Below are 17,236 nucleotides of genomic sequence, written 5' to 3' on the forward strand. Positions count from 1 at the left end.
CGACACTGCACACACAGTGCCCCACACACACACACAAACACACAGCGACACACCCGTATCGACAAAGAGGATATTCCTGGCATGCTTCTCTTTGACGGCAACCTCCTGCGTGTTGATGGCCTTGTTGATGCTCACAGCCTGTGCAGAGGAGGAAGTGGAGAGGGAGAGAGGAAAGAGAAAAGCATTGCACTGATTGGTGTTCTCATAATCCTCACTCGAGGAAGACACACACCACACTCAGAATTCTCTCTTTTTATATGAATTATCAGATGCCAAAGTGAATTACAATTAGTTACACATACAGTAGGCTACAGGTCTATGTGGCCCATGATGTGTCAATCAAAGCCTAACCCTGATGTTTCCAACACCATACTCTAACTGAACAATTGGAACACACACGGCGACTATAAAAATATATAAATAGATCAGTAACAAAGAGAATATTTGTAGCCTACTTATTTATACTGAATATTCAAGAACGCAATCCTCAGTAAATCCTGGCACGGTGTGGGCTTCACTTGGGGTGGTGGTAGCCTACCTCCAGTCGAGAGGTTTAAACAAACAGGGCTGAGCAAATGCCAAGGACACACACACACACACACACACACACACACACACGCACACACACACACACACACACACACACACACACACACATCACAACCCCATAAGCCAGGTAAACATCTGATTCCTCTCACACACACACACTCCCATAAAGCCTAGTGCTTCCATACAATGGGCCCCACTAAAATACCACCAGCCATACAGAAGAAGAATCATTTCACTTCAGGGTTGTCATTTTTCAATTTAGGAGTCATTCTTTTAACTTATGTGTAAAGAGCCACATCAGTATCCCTTTCAGGCCTATTAGGAGTATCCCTTTCAGACCTATTAGGAGTATCCCTTTCAGGCCTATTAGGAGTATCCCATTCAGGCCTATTTGGAGTATCCCTTTCAGGCCTATTAGGAGTATCCCTTTCAGGCCTATTAGGAGTATCCCTTTCAGGCCTATTAGGAGTATCCCGTTCAGGCCTATTAGGAGTATCCCGTTCAGGCCTATTAGGAGTATCCCTTTAAGGGCTATTTGATCTCGGCCTCCATCTGAGAGGAAAAGCAGCCCCGCTATGCACCTCCACCTCTTCTCTGAGCCTTTAAATCAGGGATTGCCAACTCTGATGGGGGTCACAAAAAAATCTGAACTTATCATAAGGGGCCGCAGTGACTCACGGGTCTACGTACCCACATCCATACCCACACATGCAGTCAGAGCTGGCCCTATTCTTTTGGGGGCCCTATGCTATATTTTGTTAGGGGGCCCCGCTACCTTGAAAAAAACACCCACAGAGGAGAGAAAGTGAGTTAATTTCCTGCAATTCTACACATTTTGCCAAGGGGCAAAGAGAAAATGTGGCAGTTTTAAAGCAAGATTGATGCAATTCTATACATTTTGCCATGGGGCAGTCAGAAATGTTTGCAATTGTTATGCTTATTTCCTGCAATTCTACACATTTTTGCTCAGACTTATGCCATATTAATATGATATCTGAGTGAGTGACTTACAAAATCAAAACGGGGGCCGTCCCCGGTCCATAAATCGACCATGATTACTACAAGTTTAGATAACTGGCTAGACTAACTTAGCAATCAAACATGGGGTGACATGGGCTAATGGAGTGACTATCATTGACTGATATAACAAGAGAAAAACTGCTGATGCACATCCACATTTTGAAATCGCACCTGGTGTATTCTACTACTCTAACTCTCAACAGTACGTTGAGACCAACTGAATTCCTACAACTTTTTTTCCTCTCCATTTTTAGAAATGGATCTGTGGGCCTACAAAAGGGGGGGTGGGGCCACCAGTTGCCCATCTCTGCTTTAAATGAATACCGGTGTCACATCTAGCATGTTGTCCGATAAAGAACAGTGATATTGAAGTCTGAAGTGGAGTGGCTGGAGGGTCACGAAAGGACAGGCCAGGTTGAATCATCTCACTTCCCCCAGATGTCCTGAGTCCTCTCTGGGAGGGGAAGCAGATGGTGATAAATCATCACAGGTTCACTTCACTGGTGGTTCACTGGGAGCGCAGGCAGGGCGTTGGTCTCACACGAAGGAATAACTTGCTGACCATGGCATTCAGAGGAATAACCTAGGAGTAGTGCACTACACAGTCATACTTGATTGGTGATTATTTAGACACCTTGTTCATTCGGACATGTAGATTGTTTCTCTAGTGATCAAATCAACAAACCTTTATACACACACTAAGGACGCAAGAGTCATGATAAGAGTAGACAAAATAGCCTGTTTCTTTCTGTCTTTTTCTCTCAGCCTCATTACAAATGGCATATTCACAGCTCAAGGTGACAAAGAAGGGCTTTGTATTGACAAGATCGATTCACAGGGTGACTGTCTAATTAAGTCACAGCTGTGCCTTCTGAAGAGGAGAAGGAGGACAAGGATAAAGAGAGGAATGCAGAGCTGGCCAACATCTCTCAACAGACACTGCTCCCTGGTTCAAATTCCACTCCATCCATGTCTCTGTGCTTAGCTTGTAGCCCTGCCGAGGATGAACCACAAAACATGCTCAGCTCTACTAGCCATGCCTTCGATCATTAAACATACATGCAGGGTTGATATGGACACTGGTGCTACAGGTGGAACCCCTGTTGCTACATAATCAAGCACAAGCCAAGCGATTTGTGTGTATGCCATGATGTCAACACTGCACCCAGAGCCATATATCTGACCAAAGTATCCTGTGGCTTCCTCTGTGTTTACCGACAACGACAGGCAAGCGAATGTGACCTTTTCAAGTGTCACCATTGTTTGTCTGAGAATCTACTGCGGGATGGATGAGACGTATTGAAAACAGCTCAGCAGGAGTCTGGACAAAGGACAATATCTCATATCTGGATTTCACTTGCAAATACAGTCCAAAACATTCAGAATCTTCTTTACTGAACAAGTACAAAACGCAACCATTTCAAAGATTTTACTGAGTTACAGTTCATAAGGAAATCGGTCAATTGAAATAAAAATAATTAGGCCCTAATCTATGGATTTCACATGAATGGGAATACAGACATGCATCTGTTGGTCACAGATATATTTTTAAAAGCTAGGGGTGTGGAAAAAACAAACAGATTAACTGTCAGTATCTGGTGTGACCACCATTTGCATCAGATTGACATCTCCTTTGCATAAAGTTGATCAGGCAGTTGATTGGCCTGTGAAATGTTGTCCCATTGGCTGTGCAAAGTTGCTGGATATTGGCCGGAACCGGAACACACTGTCATATACGTCGATTCAAGGCATACCAAACATGCTCAATGGGTGACATGCCTGGTGAGTATGCAGGCCATGGAAGAAATTATATATTTTCAGCATCCAGGGATTGTGTACAGATCCTTGCAACATGGGGCCGTGGATTACGCTGAAATGGGGTGATGGCGGCAGATGAATGGCGCGACAATGGGCCTCAGGATCTCGTCACATTATCTCCATGCATTGAAATTGCCATCGATAAAATCCAATCGGTGTTAGTAGCCTATGCCTGCCCATACCATAACCCCAAGGCCACCACTCTGTTCACAACGTTGACATCAACAAACTGCTCGCCCACACAACGCCATACAGGGTCTGCGGTTGTGAGGCCAGTTGGACAAACTGTCAAATTCTCTAAAACGACATTGGAGGCGGCTTATGGTAGAGACATGAACATTCATTTATCTGGCAACAGCTCTGGTGGACATTCCTGCAGTCAACATGCCAAATGGGTTGTGTGACAAAACTACACATTTTAGAGTGAACATTTCTGGGATATTTTATTTCAGCTCATGAAACATGGGACCAACACTTTCCATGGTGCATTTATATTTTTGTTCAGTGTAAAAATAGCACTACCGTTACATTTCAGTCAAATCCACACTCCATTTCTTTCCGTAAAAAAAAAAAAAAAACTTTCAAAATTCCAAGGAACGATGGAAGGCTCCCAGCACTTGTGCAAGCAGTTCCCACACAGGAACGACCCAATTAGTCCACAGAGCGACTTTGTCGTCCGTCTGTAAGAGAGTGCCAGCTGCTCAGGACTCCTGGCAAGCCAATGGGACTAGAAGCTGGAGCGGCTCGCTGGCATCGACAGGCCTATTAACTCGTCTCGTCGCAGCATGGCCAGCCGATGAAGTGAGATGATGACTGCTAGAAAATTGAATTAGTAGGTGAGAAACAGACTGTGGTGGTGGGTGTGTTGCGGTTGGGGAGATTAGACAGAGGATGAGGCTCGCCTCACAGACAGACTAGTCTGGACTGGGCCCACCTATGTAATGCACAGAGAACTCTAGAGGCCTCTCCTGTTGTCATTGATATGCTAGTCCTCGCCTGGCTGTGTGGCAGTGACACTGTCAAGAAACAAACCCAAATGGCCTACACACTTGTTGAGCTTAAAGGATAAATGCAAGCAATATGGTGAGAACTCCACCCGGCCTATCAGAAGACAAGGTGAAGGAATTACCATACTGCTTAAACCTATCAGATCCTTTGAGATCTACAAGAGTGCCCAGGCTTTAGGGGTGGATTGGGATTCAGTATGAGCCTGTCTTGTCTAGTACTGAGCAGGACATAGGCCTTAAAAGTCGCCCGGTCAGTGCCTGTTTAATAATGCAGCGATCTCTCATTGATGAGTCATTTCCCCAAAGAAAGCATTTGAATAATGGTTTTGACTGCTTGACATGAACATGACTAACGGCCCATCCCATGGCATAATGGGGAACATTTTGCATTGCAAGTTTTTCCTGCAGACATATCGGTACGAGGACACGAGATGATTTTGACGACAACGCAGTATATTTTTTTATCACTACTCTAGGGAAATGGTTGAAGAGCACAATAAAGTTAATGATGGTTGAAAAACATCTGCATTGATTGGATTAATGGATCAATCAATCCAATCAAAATAATAGTCTAAATAAAGGAGCCTGGGTTCTCATGAGTTTGGCGAGCTTCTATCCATACATAATCTACATGGTTGACAGGGAAGGCGAGTGCTTTTTGGTTAGTGGTCTTGATAGATAGCGTTTCAGATTATCTGCTGTTCACGCTGTGCTGAAACCACACCAGAACACAAGCAGGGGCCAAGCAGCACAAACTATTCCCTGTTCCCACAGTGCTTTCATCAGGCACCGTGGACTGGAGGTGCACGGCGGGCTGCTGCGGTGGTACTGCTAAGACTTGCCCACCACCTCAAGAGGAATGGGTAAACAGGGAAGGATGGGGGGAGGGAATGAAAACAGGAAATATGGATGGCTGCCTGTGAATGCGCCGCCACTGTACACAGAGGTACTGTGGTGGGGAGAGGGTCAGTGGGTCTGGGGGGGGTGGAAGAGAGCAGGGGGAGAGGGGTGCTCAGTCAGGCTTGCTGTCTTGGCACACCCTGTCCAGCCCATTTCCTGCCTGTCGAAAAATGCACCCAGCTCCTCCACTATTCCTCCTCCTCCTCAGGCCTAGTACCCGGTGCCAACCCAAACAGACCTCACAGCTCCCCTTTTATAATGTTTCCTTTGCCAGCATCTTCCAGGCCAATGGTCAACTGGACATAGTTTTAAACTTTTACCTCCCCACCTGAGGTCACGCACGCACACACACAATTTGTAGCTGTTTGCCACCAATAGTGCTCTCCTGCCGACAAGGATTGCTTGAGATGGAAATTTTGAAATAACTAAAAACACGTAATAGCCACTTCCTGAAAAGTTACTCACTTCACATTACGTCACACTAGACAGGCTGTGTGAAAACAAGTCATCATACTATGCACTTAAAAACACACCTTTTTAGGAAGCAAATGTGAAAACCTAAAACCAAGCATATTACTAACGTCCCTCAAAGCAACAAGTTGTAAAAGCCATAGAGTGTAAAAGTGAGAGAGTTTAGGTTATATTATTTCTTCAGGTTGGAACTCCACCAATCTTAAAAGGTCAGCACACTGAAAAGGGCCCTCTATGTTACTTGTTTCGGTAAAGGAGCATTTGACAAATTTGCTCACATTTCTGACGTCGATTTCCACTCCCATGGAACACTCATTCTACACCTCTAAGAGCCTGGCACGGTAGGGAAAGGAAACATAAAAGACAATCCCTCCAGCATGGCCACTCTTCCTGTCTATGTGAACATAAAGCCAACTGGATTAGACCAGGGTTGTGTTCATTAGGGCACACCGTAGCAAAATGTTTTGCAACAGAAATTGAGTGTTCTTATTGGACAAGTTTAGATCGTCCCTCCCCATTTAAGTAAAGAGTTTTTCCTGGCCTCCCGGGTGGCGCAGTGGTTAGGGGGGCTGTACTGCAGCACCAGCTGTGCCATCAGAGTCCCTGGGTTCGCGCCCAGGCTCTGTCGTAATCGGCCGCGACCGGGAGGTCCGTGGGGCGACGCACAATTGGCCTAGCGTCGTCCGGGTTAGGGAGGGATTGGTCGGTAGGGATGTCCTTGTCTCATCGCGCACCAGCGACTCCTGTGGCGGGCCGGGCGCATTGCGCGCTAACCAAGGTTGCCAGGTGCACGGTGTAGCCTCCAACACATTGGTGCGGCTGGCTTCCGGGTTGGATGCGCGCTGTGTTAAGAAGCAGTGCGGCTGGTTGGGTTGTGTATCGGAGGACGCATGACTTTCAACCTTCGTCTCTCCCGAGCCCGTACGGGAGTTGTAGCGATGAGACAAGATAGTAGCTACTACAACAATTGGATACCACGAAATTGGGGAGAAAAAGGGGTAAAAATTCAAAAAAAAAAGAGTTTTTCCTGGTCAGGTCATATGCTCAGAAAAAAAACGCGGGACCTTACTCAGGACCAAAGTAAGACTGGAAATATACTGTCCAGAATCAAACTGATAGGCCTAAATATTTTGTGCACTGAATACTATTGTATTGTCGCCCTACTTCTCATTGTCTCATGTCTATTAAGACTCCATTATCAAATCAAATGTATTGATATAGCCCTTCTTAGATCAGCTGATATCTCAAAGTGCTGTACAGAAACCCAGCCTAAAACCCCAAACGGCAAGCAATGCAGGTGTAGAAGCACGGTGGCTAGGAAAAACTCCCTAGAAAGGCCAAAACCTAGGAAGAAACCTAGAGAGGAACCAGGCTATGAGGGGTTGCCAGTCCTCTTCTGGCTGTGCCGGGTAGAGATTATAACAGAACATGGCCAAGATGTTCAAATGTTCATAAATAACCAGCATGGTCAAATAATAATAATCACAGTAGTTGTCGAGGTTGCAACAGGTCAGCACCTCAAGAGTAAATGTCAGTTGGCTTTTAATAGCCGATCATTGAGCGTATCTCTACCGCTCCTGCTGTCTCTAGAGAGTTGAAAACAGCAGGTCTGGGACAGGTAGCACGTCCGGTGAACAGGTCAGGGTTCCATAGCCGCAGGCAGAACAGTTGAAACTGTAGCAGCAGCACGGCCAGGTGGATTATCAGTTCAAAACTGCCAGCATTGAGCTAGTCAAAGTCTATAACGTCACCGACAACAGCTTTTGTTCCTGTGGGGCTTGGGCTGGAAGACAGGACGGCAGGTGGTTGAAGAGACATACTGGCCGGAGTGTGGACCTTGGGGGCCAAAGGCCCTGGCGTAATAAAACCTAAACCCCATGGTCCGTTTACGAGCCTCCTTTGACAAGACAGCTTTCTGCAACCTCCTGTGAGGGAGGCCTCCTATCTGCTTTGTGTAACTAGTGGAGCTAACTTCCTGAAGAAGTGCCGATGTCATAAAAGTAAAAGGGCAAGCACATTCGCCGCTGAATTAGTTTGTGGTTTCTCTATGGACATTTCCACTAATTTACCTTGATAAAGACGCTATGACACTGTAGAAATGTATGACAGTCTTACAAGACTAGGTTTTAGTTCACCTTAACAACAGTAGTGGGCCCTCTTTGAGAACGATTCGATATCTGCTTTCGATTCTTGCATCTGCCAAGAGTGTTGATGTTTTCATACCGTTGTCTCTCAGTGCATGACATAAATAACCAAAGCAGAGGAGTCTGAGCTAAGAGGACACTGACAGGCAGGTGGCAGGCAGGCCTTTATCTTCCTCTGGCCGAGAGAGAGGAACTTGTCTCAGAGAGCAGCCTTGAGGCTTCGCCTGTTTGATCCAGAGCGGTGAACAGCGCTCCAATAACATATTTATAACGTGACTTTGAGCAACCTGTGTTGCTTCCAAGAACAACGGAGGAACGTATTCCATCACAACCGGTGTTTGCCTCAAACAAACTGTTGTGTGTTTGTTCAACGGTTACCTCCACCTCAATGAGATTTCAGGAGGAGCACAAAGCTTGGTATTGACCCCCTTCCCCCACCCCTCTCTTTATACAGAGCTATAGTAGCCTACTACACCATGTTGGCATTGAAAGGGCAGTCTTGGTGCTTTGGCCCTGCCAGTGCACCTGCTCTGGAACTCTCACACCAAGTCCAGCCAGTGTTGAACTGACCCTGAGGGGGGAGTTCTCAAGTGGGGATTCCCCTATTCACAAATTACTAAATCAATGCTCTCCATCTGCTGTTGTAGGCCATTCATGATCAATCATACAAAACAGCATGCATAGCCTCTATCACTATCAGCCATGATATTTGCAATGACACTCATGATGTAACAAAAATGTGATGGTTCTCTATCAATAAGAGTGATTATTATTCCCGAACTAATCATGTATGGTTTGTAACGCTATATCTTATGTCCCTGGTGGTTAGTAAAATGTTTTAAATGTATTGTGCAATCCAACCTATTAGTAGATATGCTGCTGTCTCTAGTAGCCTTATAGAAAGTATTTAACTGACCCACGACACGCATTGCAAAGTAGCTGGGCTACCATAAGTCTGACTGACATCGCTTTCCTCCAAGAAAACAACACTATAGTCAGATAGCTATTTGATATTCTAGTCACCGTGGAAAACGTGCGCGTGCTTACGTTATCTAATGACCATAGAAAACGGGCCAATGTGAGAAAATAAGGGGGAAACATCCGATCAGTCGGGGGAAATTCATTAGCAAACTATAGCCCAATACACTAGTTATAGCCTACACTAAAACATGCATCCGACTAGAGTCTGGACTATCCTATAACAATCCATATAGCATACACGGCCAACTTAAAAAACACCACTCGATACAGTTGCATGATCAGCAAATTATTTAGAGCGACCATGAACATATATCCCGAAGGCAGTATCCTAACTTGTAATTTCCTAAATAAACAATCCTGGTAACAAACGAGTTCGCTCTCACCCCGAACACACATATTTGTTGCGCCTTTGTAACAATGTTCACTGGAAAAATAAATCGATATCTGGAAACCTACCATTTTACTAAGATCCATAGTCCCAGAAAAATGCAGGGTGGCTGTGAGCTCAAAGACGAATCCGGTCGATGGCAATACTTCGACAGAATCGTCTACAACTGGGAAATTAGAAATCTAGAATCGCTTATGAGGTAGACGGTAGAGGGTGGTGGAGTGGACCCGTTAACTCAACATGTGTCCCGATTTGATTTGATATCAAATGCTCTCCAATTCCTTTCCTTCCGTGTCCCTTCTCCCGGTCCTACGTGCTCAGTTAACAGTGGGGGCTCCCAGCCACAGCATCTGACTGTCGAGAAGCGGAACAGAACTGTCTAGAAAACGACAACCTACTTCTAGAGTAGGCTACACACGGGAACATTTCCCTCTCGTGTATTTTTTGAATATGTTGTATAGCGTTGTAGATTGCAATATTTAAAATATATATATCTAAACAGGACGGCCGGTGGTTCTAAACATCAAGAATTTAATATCTGTCCGGGGATTTTGTGTAAACAATAGCGTGCTCTCTCTGTGAAACAATAGGTGCAGACTGGGGATGGCACAAACCCCCGCCCAAACTAACTTCGTACCTCAACACGTAACAAATTATACTATCCTGAAAAATATAAAATACATGATGAGACACCAGACCAGCGCGGCTCGGGCACACTGCAAATCATCATGATGGTAAACAATGTAACTTTCCACAACCAGTGCAACAGTAACAAATAATCTGTGATTTGGGGACTGCTTACATGTGACCATAACATTACTGTCTGATGTAGGCCTATGTTTATGGGCCATATTGAAATAGGATGTGCTATACGAAAAGGGTAGCCTACAGTAGCATAATTAAAATAAGTCACTGTCAATATTAAAGTTATATGGTGACACTGCAAAAAGGAGCCGTTTTCAGTCTTCAACTATGCTGAGGCAATGTGGTTATAAACTTTAGCTTACATCAGTCATTTTAGGTAAATAGTGCCCTCCTCTGGTTACTCTCAGACAGAGGTTTATATCATAATCGTGAAATTATTGCACTGTCTGGAATCTTCACACACAAAATCAAACAGCTCAGATCATTTCAGATAGCTAAAAAAAAACAACTTTGACAAAGCACAAACAAGTCAATATTAGACTATGCATATCATTCTTTAGTAATAACCTCAGCAATTTGGTCCTGAACATATGAAATTAAGTATTTTTTCTGAATTCATGGTGTGTCATGCATGAAAAGCACATTAACAATTAAAGTTACAATTATTATTATTACTTGGGCCAAGTGAGGAGCATAGTCCACAGTAATCAATATGTGACCCATTCTCCTGCTGGCAGACTGGCCGCTACACACAAACAGACTGTCTTCAGACAAAGCCTGCTCTTCACTACAGTCTCTTCACTTCCTGGTACGGTGTGGGCCAATGGTGTGGGTGGACCCTTCGAGCACGGCTCTATGGAGAGGCTGCAATTCTCACATACACTACTCTAGGCCTTTATGACTATCATGTTTATATTGTAGTCAGTTGTAGAATATTGATTGTTTGAACAACTGAGTTTCTCTTTTCGTCTGGGTTCCCGTACATTAATTCCGCCTTAGTGAGGGTGGTGCCGAGCACACACAAGCACACCACACACGCCGAGTTAAGGGTGAAAGCCTCTCTGTCTCAATTCTGTGGGCAAAGTTCATATAAATGGCCTTGAACACGGCTGAGACAAAACCGTTCCAGAACAAAAACTACTTACTGGTAGGCCCTTCTATCCAGTTGGCCAGACATTAGGGCATAGTAAAATAAAGGTAAAAAAATAATTAAATCACTACTGTGTGTGAACAGTATCCCCTAAGCTATAATGGATTTACGCAATAATGAAGTCAGAAAGTTAGATCTAAAATCACAAGTATTATTGTAATGATGAACTAAAAGTCAATAATACAAATGTAGGTCCTTGTGATGATGTAACCAAAGCATCCAATGTCCAATCAACTTGTTTTTAGGTTTTAAAATATCTAATCCATCCAAATTAAAGCCAGATTTAATGCCATTTTGATCTCATTTCAGTACTTTGTTCCAATGGCTGACCTGCCACTCATGTCCAGGACTTTTTAATCTACAGCCGGTGCAATGAGGTCACAGGCCAGTGCCTGCTGTTTTTGCTGCCTCAGTGGTTTTAATGGGCCCGGGCCGCTTTCGCTCTCCCTGTGCGTGCGTGTGTGTAACTACCCCTCTCCAACTCACCCTGGTTATAATGACAGGGTACAAGCACAGAGTGGGGGTATCTTACAAAGGCAGGAAGAGAAAGGAAGACCAAGAGTGTGTGTAACAGAGAGAGAGAGAGAGATTAGAGAGTGCTTGTCTGGGTCCGCCATGCTGTGCTGCTTGTGCCCAAGGGACATGGTCGTGGATCCTCCTCCAAATTCCACAGCTGCCAGGGCACCACAGTGCTCCACTAAAGGGGGCACAGGCGGTGGGGTGGGCAGCATTGATTACCAGAAAGAGATATAGCAGTGCCACAGCATCTCTTAGCCAAACTAAGATACATCATCTAAGAAGCAAACTGTTAACATCCTCAAAAAGTGTCAGAATGACTCTCATGCTCAAAAAGCACAAGTGGATTTCGACACCCACCATCTCAGATTTTTCTGAAAGTTCCTGTTGTTAGAAACAGATAAGATTAGCATTCCTGCAACATAATTTAGTTCAAATATAATTTGATCTAAGAAATTAAGCTAATTGATTGGCAATTTTAATATATAGGATTCATATAATATTCAATAAATATAGTACCTGACATCTGATTTGGACCAAACCTTTTTCTAACAATGAGTAAGACATGAGGAATCCAAATAAATTATCACCCACAGACCCCCCACGCCAATCCCCAACAACAAGTATATAGTATCAGTTCTCTATGTCTGACATGTAGTATGGTACTACGGCTCAGAGTATTGTTTCTACATCCTATGTAATGTTTTCCCAGTGAATTTGGTGATGTTTTTTTCCCCCTGTTCAGTGAAATTAGTCATTGAAGTTGTTAGGTTTATGTCCCATCCTACACCCTGATATTGCCAGGTTCTGGCCACAAGATGGTACTGTTCCAGGTGATTGCTCAATGTTAAAGCGATCGTTAACCACAATTACTCAAATACATATTGGTTTCCTTACCCTGTAAGCAGTCTATTGAGAAGGTATGACAGCAATCCATGTGTTGGTTTTGTTGTCCACTGTTTCAAATGCTAACTTTTTTGCAAAAAAAAAGAAATGGTGCAAATATTAGCCTTTTCACACTCCATGCTCCTTGTCAGACATAGAGAACTGATTGGTGTGGGGTGTAGGGGTTCCGTGGGGAGCTTTTGACAATTTCTTTGGATTCTTTGAATATTATATTAATCCTATTAATTAAAAATTGCCAATTTGGGTGCAATCAATTAGCTTAATTTCTCAGAGATCTAATTAGATTTCAACCAAATAATATTGCACGAATGCTAGTCTTATCTGTTTCTAACAGAAACAATTTCAGAACAATCTGAGATGGTGGGTGTCATGACTTGCTGAAATGACAAGGAACGAACCGTACTGAATATCCAGAGGCAGCCTGTCTTGGAGAGCTGTGGGATGCAGGGGGGCTGGAGACAGGCAGGAAGAATCTGGATCTAAATTTAAGACTTAATTATGTAAGCCACATTGCTGTGTGGTGGAGTCACTCTCAGGATGTATCCCACAATAGAAAGCCCCGTCAGGGAGCTGAGAGACCCAGGAGAGGTTCTAAAGTGGGGTGCCAGGCTGAACGGAAGTAGCTTTCTCACAGACGGAGCCATGTTTCTCTCATTTCAGACCACTATCCAGACAGACACGCCGTCATTGTAGCAGGCAGTACTGAGCTATGGTTTCTGGCAGTGGGTTAACTGCCTTGCTCAGGGGCAGAATGACAGATTTTTACCATGTCAGCTCTGGGATTTGATCCAGCAACCTTTCGGTTACTGGCCCAACGCTCCTACCCGCCAGGCTACCTACAAAGTCGGGCCTGTCATTCCAGAAGAGAAAGAGATGGCAGCTCTGGAAGTTAGATGGTTCATTAAAGTGGTACGGTGTTCAAGTGGAGGGGGACTGTTGAAACGACTAAAATAGTTTCTCTCAAGCTGGTCATTGAGCTCTTTTTTTTTTAAACAACTGTGCCGTTACATTTCATGACCGATGGGAAACTGTTACGTAGCAGTACAACTGCGACTCCACAGAGAGGCATGGCAGTCCTTCATAAACAAGCACACTGTAGATTCATTCCATCTCCAATTAGAGAGGACACTACTTATTTCAGTTCTCTAAACATGTCATTACATGCATGCTGAATGTGTTATCTGGGCATGGGTGAGGTATTTTTATAACTCTGCGGACAAAATGAAGTAGTGAGTACTCTGAATCTGAACACACCCTTGTTGTTTCCCTGACTCTCAGGCTCTAAGAAACCGAGATAGGAGCCCTGGGACACATGACTTCACCCTTACCACGATCTGTCTACTCTAGAGACTTGTTCTGTGTCAATGCACATTTCTAAACACCATAAAACTCTTATGGTCATTGGTGTAACAGCACAAACAGATCTGGGACCAGTATAGATTGTATTAGAGTGCTTGAACAGAGGTCTTAGAGCAGAGCCACTGGTGGTTTTGGGACAGTGGTGAAAGCCAGGAGATTCAGGCAGATCCAAGCCACAACAGATCAGATTAACTCGGGGCTAATCCCTGTATTAAAGCACAAACAAGATTTCATTGATTCTTCCCTCCGTGGCGAAACAGCTTTAGGACTGCCGTCAAAAATCAACCATAACAAAAACAACTGCTACAACCAGATTAGGAATCGTATCTGAATTGAGCAATTTTGAGAGGAATGTGGTATGATAGGCTAAATGTATAAATGTAGGCTTTGTCACAGTCATAGCACACTATGACTACAAGAGACAGCAAACCTCTGCTCTCTGGATCAATCGTCAGTCCCGCAAATGAGTGCTCAAAAGCTCATTGGCTATTTTAGCAGTGGTTGTAGTAGAAGAGGGGGAAAGCAGGTTGCATCTGCCGCTTAAAAAAAAACAACCCCAGCAGAGCAGGGTAATTTAAAAGGCTTGATTCATCTGACCTACTTTTTGACTACCCCCCCCCCCCCCATCTGGGAAGAGACTGCCAAGCAGGAAGTGTCTTGTCCACGCTGCTCGGCAGCGTGCATGAAAAATGAGCACGTGTTTTTCTGTACTACAGCTCGAGTAACAGACTGTCAGCTATATGGGATCGAGAATTCAAAGTACATCCAAACCATTAAAGGGGCCATCTGCAGTCACTGCATCCCATTTTTTATTTATAAATTAATGATATGTACCCATTGATTCCCCATCAAAACACAAAATATACGCTTGCTTTACTCCAATGTTTGTAAACAAACACTATATAGCCTCAAAACATGATTAAAACAAAAACGTTGATATCATGGATGGTCAGTCCTTGCATCCATAGCTCGTTCTGTGAATTTGAGAGTCGTTACAGCCCCATCCCTTAGCTTTTTACCAAAACACTTATTGTTTTAACTGTGGATTGCCAGTTGAAAAGGGCATCAACAAACAGTGCTGCTCAGTCCTACCCTTTCATCAAACTTATTTCCCTGGATAAAAGCAACAATGATAGTCCCACCCAGCTCTCTCTCACACACCCCAGTTTGTAGGCTGATTGTACTTTCCAGAACCCATCACAATATCTCTCAGGCCATTGGTTCTAGTGCTGTGTCCAGGATGCACTTAAAGGCTTTTTATTGCAGTTCGATACATGGTAGTGGTTTTATGGATAGTCCAGGCAGACACATACAGCATTTTGCCTCTCTCTCCACAGTTGTGGGCGTCACCCCTCCTGAGAGATGGTAAATCAGACCTCTGTTCTTTATCAGGCAGAATTTCTCAAATAACTAAATCTGTGCTCTTAGGACTGACCTATTTCAACAGATTTTGATCTTGCACTGAAGACCCAACAATGATGTAATGTCTCTATAATCTTTGCAATATCAACTTTGTGACGATACCTTTTCTAATCTAGTAGAAGCTATTTGAGGCATAGCTATCAAACATTCGTATCAAATATGTTACCCACTGCTAAGAATGAGGGAAGATGATGATGTTGGCTTGCTGTTGTGTGGTGGTACTATATTACTACATTGTATTACAAACATCGGAAACAATGCATTCCTGTAAACACTCAATCATTTAGGTCAAGTTGGCGCGCGCACACACCTTCGTGCATAGATCATGAGCAATGTTCACAGAAAATAACATGGAAATCCGAACCTGCGAAGCAGCACCAATCACTCAAGCTGATAAACCATGACATGTCCGCAAGTTTTCACGCTGAACGGATCATTGCCAACTTCAATGCAACGGACGATTCCAACTCGAAGCTTCACCAACTATTATAATATCTTCACATTTCTTAGTCCCTTCTAATTCTGTACAAGAAATCCAGAATTCCCACTAAACAAGTGCTTTACCTGACCGCGTTCAAAGTTCTCCTTTTCAAGTTCTAAACTGTTGGCACCACCGGTCCGACGAATCAGCGCTTTGGGAATTGGGTTCGGTACTTGCTGCATGGAGCTCTTCACTCGGTCCATTGTGTCTCTTTAGAATTTCCACTGAAAAATAATATTTCTACAGAGATATCGTCAAATTATTCATAAAATTGGACAATAATAGTTCAGGCAGTCGACAAATTCAGGGGGTCATTTCGCCTGTCCACCGTGTCTCCCTCTGTAGACGATGTCATGTTTTTAAGCTGTGTTCGTAACCAAGTAGGATGTGGGAATTTACTAGTTGTGAAGTCGTAAATTAATTCATGTGCTTTGAATACGTTGAGAAACGCTCATGCCCAACAAGCTGTGTTAACCATAAACTCAAACTACAGCTATCAAGCTTGTAAACAAATGATAGTGTTCAGAAAACATATTAATAGATTGCTTTTTATAGTTAATGCTTTGTTTTTTGCACGAAACTGCCAAAATGCTATTATAAAGGTCATTTTCTTAGTATGGGACGTCAGAGGTCAGCATGTGGGAGAAATGGGAGCTCAGTATGATAGATGAGTTTCCTACTAGTAATGATCAATTGGAAGGCCGATCAAGCAGATTTTTCCCAGTCGTATGTAGTAAATTCCCACTTCCCACTTGGTTAAGAATGCAGCATTAAGCCTGATGTACAGTGAGGTTGCTGGTTGCACTAAGCTGATTTTAAAATATAATCCCAATGCTCTCATGTTGATTACCTTTCTCCCTATGCAGTCTAAATCAGCTTTTTTGCAAATGTGCTGCACTGTTTTGACACTGATGAACTAGGGCAATAGTTGCCCAAACCATAGAAATAGATAGAGGACTTTGTAGCTGTGCTATTATATCGTCTGTGACAGCATGGGCAGTGCCATTGAGGCTATCTCCATTTTGAAGTAGTCAATTTTCTTCTTCACGATTGGCTAAACCTTCCTGATGACTCGGTTGGACATGACTCCAGCAGTGTCACCAGAAGGGATCAGCCAATGAAGTTGGAAGTCCAACCTGGACTCAGAAGTCAACATAACATAGTACATGTAAATCCGGGACATGCCAATGTTACATTTTGAATGGTAGGTATTAATTTGTGGATGTCCGTCAACCATGTCATATGATATGTTACGAATTCCAATTTGTATGATGTGTTACGAATTGTAATTCGCACAGTATGTTACAAATCTGCCAAACGTAAGATATGTTACAAATTCCAATTTGTTGTGGTTAACATTAGCTAAGTAAGGTTAGGGTTAAGGTTAGGAGTTAGGTAAAAGGGTTCATGTTAGGGTTAGCTAACATGCCAAGTAGGTGTAAAGTAGCTAAAAAGATGTAATTAGTTGCAAAGCTGCTA

At 43.7% G+C, this 17,236-nt stretch overlaps 1 protein-coding gene across 4 annotated transcripts in view; it reads right to left on the minus strand.

Moving 5' to 3' along the window:
• The window catches only part of LOC110503728 (huntingtin-interacting protein 1), a 43,167-nt gene extending 27,031 nt beyond the window's left edge, over nt 1-16,136 (minus strand). For 2 of the 4 annotated variants that reach the window (XR_016491319.1, XM_036961238.2), the window contains exons 1-2: nt 9,347-9,838; nt 75-138 (exon numbers count right to left, since the gene is read on the minus strand). Coding sequence is in view for 2 of the 4 variants with exons in the window: in XM_036961238.2 (XP_036817133.2) it covers nt 75-138; nt 9,347-9,364 (82 nt within the window). In the remaining 2 variants the exon portion in view is untranslated. Of the gene's footprint in view, nt 1-74; nt 139-9,346; nt 9,839-15,840 lie in introns of those variants that run through there. The other 2 variants (XR_005039311.2, XM_036961237.2) reach the window with 2 other exon arrangements.
• Nucleotides 16,137-17,236: the final 1,100 nt, after the last annotated feature.

This window comes from Oncorhynchus mykiss, chromosome 24, assembly GCF_057628025.1.
Source record: "Oncorhynchus mykiss isolate SJ-2025 chromosome 24, ASM5762802v1, whole genome shotgun sequence".
NCBI lineage: Eukaryota > Metazoa > Chordata > Actinopteri > Salmoniformes > Salmonidae > Oncorhynchus > Oncorhynchus mykiss.